Source organism: Hydractinia symbiolongicarpus, chromosome 1 (genome assembly GCF_029227915.1).
Source record: "Hydractinia symbiolongicarpus strain clone_291-10 chromosome 1, HSymV2.1, whole genome shotgun sequence".
Classification (NCBI taxonomy): domain Eukaryota; kingdom Metazoa; phylum Cnidaria; class Hydrozoa; order Anthoathecata; family Hydractiniidae; genus Hydractinia; species Hydractinia symbiolongicarpus.
Window position 1 is genome coordinate 30201318 of NC_079875.1, and position 4035 is coordinate 30205352.

The 4035-nt window shown below is 34.8% G+C and overlaps 1 protein-coding gene across 1 annotated transcript; it reads left to right on the forward strand.

The window, feature by feature from the left end:
- The first annotated feature begins 1535 nt into the window (after positions 1-1535).
- Positions 1536-2307, forward strand: LOC130629858 (P2X purinoceptor 7-like). Its single transcript, XM_057443232.1, has 4 exons — positions 1536-1562; positions 1671-1797; positions 1887-2019; positions 2091-2307. The coding sequence occupies exons 1-4, from the start codon at positions 1536-1538 to the stop codon at positions 2305-2307; spliced, it is 504 nt and encodes a 167-aa protein (XP_057299215.1).
- The last annotated feature ends 1728 nt before the right edge of the window (positions 2308-4035 follow it).

Below are 4035 nucleotides of genomic sequence, written 5' to 3' on the forward strand. Positions count from 1 at the left end.
AATACCGAAGTATGTGTCATTCTTATGTACGGACACATCCTGCAACATAGAAAAAAAGAATTTGAACCGCATTTAAAGGTGTTTATATCAAATAAGAAAAATCATCTTGGTATGTCCCGAAAGTGTCTTCATAAATTAGCCTACAATGGTGCTGCAGAAAATTTTTTTTTTTACTAATTTAGCAACAACCTTGAGTCTGATTGGGTGAAGTAGGCGACAACATAGTTCCGACATTTACCCAATTAGATGTGCGTTTTCGAATGTATCCTAGGAGTATAAAAAGAAATTTTAGTGTTTTGCATTGTCTAAACTGCCATGATTTAATCATGTACATAAACAATGTTAAGCAACACCACCACCGCCACCAAAATTACTAATTAGCAAATTACTTACCAGAATTATATTGCATTACACATTATTTTCCTGATTTTGATGTTAAATGAAAATATTTGTATACAAGATCCGTGCAAAAATCCACACAGGCAGAAGAACAAAGGCAAAAAATAGGTTGTTTTCGGCGTTAAAGTTATTTTAAGAAATAAGTTTTTGTGAGGAGCTGTTACAGAGATGTTGGGATTTAAATGTATTTAAATACGCTATCAATCCGTTTGTTTCAAAATGGATGATTGACTCAGCTTTTGGAAATTAGTCCAAATTTGGTCTCCTAAAACACTGGCTAGAAACTTCGATTATTTCTGCGACACTGGACATATAAGTTTGTGAAAAGCTATTGGCCAAAAAGAAAATGGCCAAACAGTACAACTTATCCAGTGCTGGAAAGGTTTGTGAACTTTGCAATTATTGAACCAAGTTTGACTCATGTTGAAGATATTTACATCAAATAGGGAAATTACCTTCACAATGTTGGCATGTCCCGATTGCGTCCCCATAACATCAGTCTCCAAAGCTGCGGTAGAACAGGATTTGTTGATGAATTTAACAACAACCTAAAAGAATAAAACAACTGTATAAAGTGAATTGGATGAACGAGGCGAGAACATAGGTCCAACATTTACCCAATTGTTTTGCCCTTTAATATCAAAAAGCCAAAAATCCATGTGAATGAAAGCTGTTCAGCAATATTCAAGAATAGCCCAAAACACGACCAAATATTATGTTTCATTGATGTAGTTCCAAAGAAATGGTGAATCGAATTATTAAAGGGACTGTCCGGTGAAAAATTATTTTAAAATATTATTTGTAATTTAAAATTATGACATAGAAAATACCTTTCTTTTTTGATATTATTCACTTAATCACATATATAAACAAACCTTTTTATCGTAGATGTTGTTAAAGCATGGCTTCGTCTCGTTGCTGCAAATGCGCGCAAAACGGCCTGGGTTAAAAATTTAATATACGTAATTATGCATGTGACGTAGAACAGTGGTGAAAAACAGACTATGTAGCGAAAGTGTGTAGCGTTTTCAGTACAAAATATGAACCCCCCCTAGAAGTTAACTGTTTAGAAACTTATTTAAAAAAACTTTTAATTTTAAACTCTTCTCTACAAATTATGAAATACGATTATTAATATGTCTTCGTCGAACAAAAATTTCACGGTATTAGGATTTCAGTATGAACCAGAAAGATCAGATTCCGAAATAGCTTCACAGCCTAGGCGGGTTTTTAATGATGCTTTTTAAGATCAGGCAGACTTCGATCCTCAGCAAAATCCTAGATTGTGTAAGCCTGTTACTGATTGGTGTCGTTGTGGTAAATGTGAGAGGATGCCGACAGAGAAAGTGTGTGTTTGCTGTGTTGAAATCGATGCCATAAAATACTTCAATCTTGATGGTAGCGATTTATTTTTATATATTTCCAAAAATAATAAGGGGAGTTTATATTTCCAGACTTTTTTCTAACTTCATGATAATTATTTTAAGATCAGGAATGCATCACACAGCATCCACATTTTAACTACATCGTGTTGTTGAAAGATGTGTTATGGACAGCGTTAGTCGGGCTATATGACCGGGAAAGTCGCGGTTTACCTGAGCGTGACCATGTACCAAATAGGTAATCTATTTTCTCTCCCGCGTTATTAAAAATTCGACGATTGACTTAACTTATTTTGCTAAATATTTTAGGACGTACCGTCACGGTGCTTATCGACAGTTTTGCTCGTTTATCCACAACAAACTTAGGCGAGGTGTACGACGTGTCATACCAGCGTGTGCAGTTTGTAAGATCAGGGAGGAGTATCCTAGTGTAGATGGACGATACACTGGGTTTAAGGGTGACGCAGAAGGGGGAGAACTGGTTGAAATGGATTTTTCTTGGATAGCGGAGATAGAAGACGAATAGTTATTATATACACTACTTGTACATATTTACAAAAGTCATACACATTTTTTTCGTATAAGAATCTGTTTTTTAAGAAACGTAGTAATAGATTTTTTTGTGCAAATTTAAGAAACGTTAGAAGAAGTATTCATCGGATTGCTTAAAAATTAAAAACGTGTATTAGAAATTTTATATTTACAATTTTATACGTTTATATTTGGTCGATTTTTCGATAATCTCTTCGCGAGGTGGCCTGTCATCGGGAGTAATCTTTAACGACAGTTGGCGTTTCATCCGATTTCTTTCTGAAACTTTTTTTTTACATTCGGCGCGTTTCATTATTTTTTGCAGGATATAGTGTAAGTAGCCATAATCCTTATCAACTTTTACAATTTTGGATACAAATCTTTTGATCGGTTTGGAATACGCGACTTTGAAAAGTGGTTTCCGAATTCCTTCTTCGTTAACTGAGTGTTTCTAAAGATTATCAGAGCACATACAAAATATTGCATATATAATATCAAAAACATAAAATTTGCAATGTTTTATATACCTGTTCTCTGTTGATGTTGTGGTTGTGATTTAAAATAGCGAGTTGAGTACCAGCGAGCATCTGTAAATTCGTGCACGTATAAGAAAATATTTACCTTTGTGTAGGATATTGAATGTACTGTTCAGAGCTGCTGCTGCGCTTTGTAGGTTCACGTCATCCAAATCGGAATTAAATGAGGACTCAGTACAATTTGAATCTGAAAACATATACATTCTTAAAAATTACAAAATAATTTGCCACTTCGGTTAAGCATGAAAATGAAATAAAGTCGAAAGCCATACCGTTATTTGTGTCCGTTTCATTTTCAGTTTGACAAGAAGCATGTACAACAGCTACTTGGGTTTGCGTTTGCGCATCTGCTACAGAACACGACGTTTGTGTACATGTACTTCGTACTGACGTATCTTTATATTGGGTTGCACTCGTTTGTGTTTTTGGTATGGCCTGTATTCCAATTGATAATTTGGATTCAACTTCAAATTCAACTTCATTATCGATTAAACATAATTGCTCAGAATCTTCAACCAAGGCTGACTTCACTAACTAATAACGATCGAACGAAGTAATAAAAAGGAATGGGAACGAAGATGATATACTCGAGAAATGGTAAGAACATTCAAGGCTTTGTCAATACCAATAGCAAAATACGAGGAAATTAAGAATAATTTTCAAGATTAACATTCTTATAAAAAAAACGGATTTGCTTACGTCTTTAGATTGACTTCGTTTGGCTCGAGATGTGGAGGATGTACGTTCCTTAGGGGCAGTCTTATGACAAAAAATTGTCGGCACAGAATTTGGAATCAACCGCCGTTTGCCAGGACGATCTTTATAAAATAATTCATTCTGAAGTTTCCAGCTTGGGTCAAAGCAGGTTTCTTCAAAATGGTCAGAGCATAGAAATACTTTAGCTGGCAGCTTTGTTCTGTTAATTGCGGCAATCCTGGCTTTGCTAACTGCAGGATTCTTAGGCATTAGAAAGAAGCTTTTATCTTTGTTTGACTTAATGTTGTTTTTACAACCGTACGCGGAACCAGGATCACCATACAAGTTATCTTTGGAGAAATCTGAAAATGATACAAAGAAACCATCAAAGTCGAAGAAACAACCAAAGGCGAAAAAAGAAACATTAAAAAAGAAAACAACGACTAAAACAAAAATGACACCACCAGTTGTAGAAGATTGCGAATGTTTAG

Excerpts from the sequence above, each read along its gene's own strand:
- LOC130629858 (XM_057443232.1), top strand. The coding sequence starts at position 1,536 with ATGTCTTCGTCGAACAAAAATTTCACG. Across the intron at positions 1,563-1,670 it reads CGTCGAACAAAAATTTCACG|CAAAATCCTAGATTGTGTAA; the intron begins GTATTAGGATTT and ends TTCGATCCTCAG. Across the intron at positions 1,798-1,886 it reads AAAATACTTCAATCTTGATG|ATCAGGAATGCATCACACAG; the intron begins GTAGCGATTTAT and ends AATTATTTTAAG.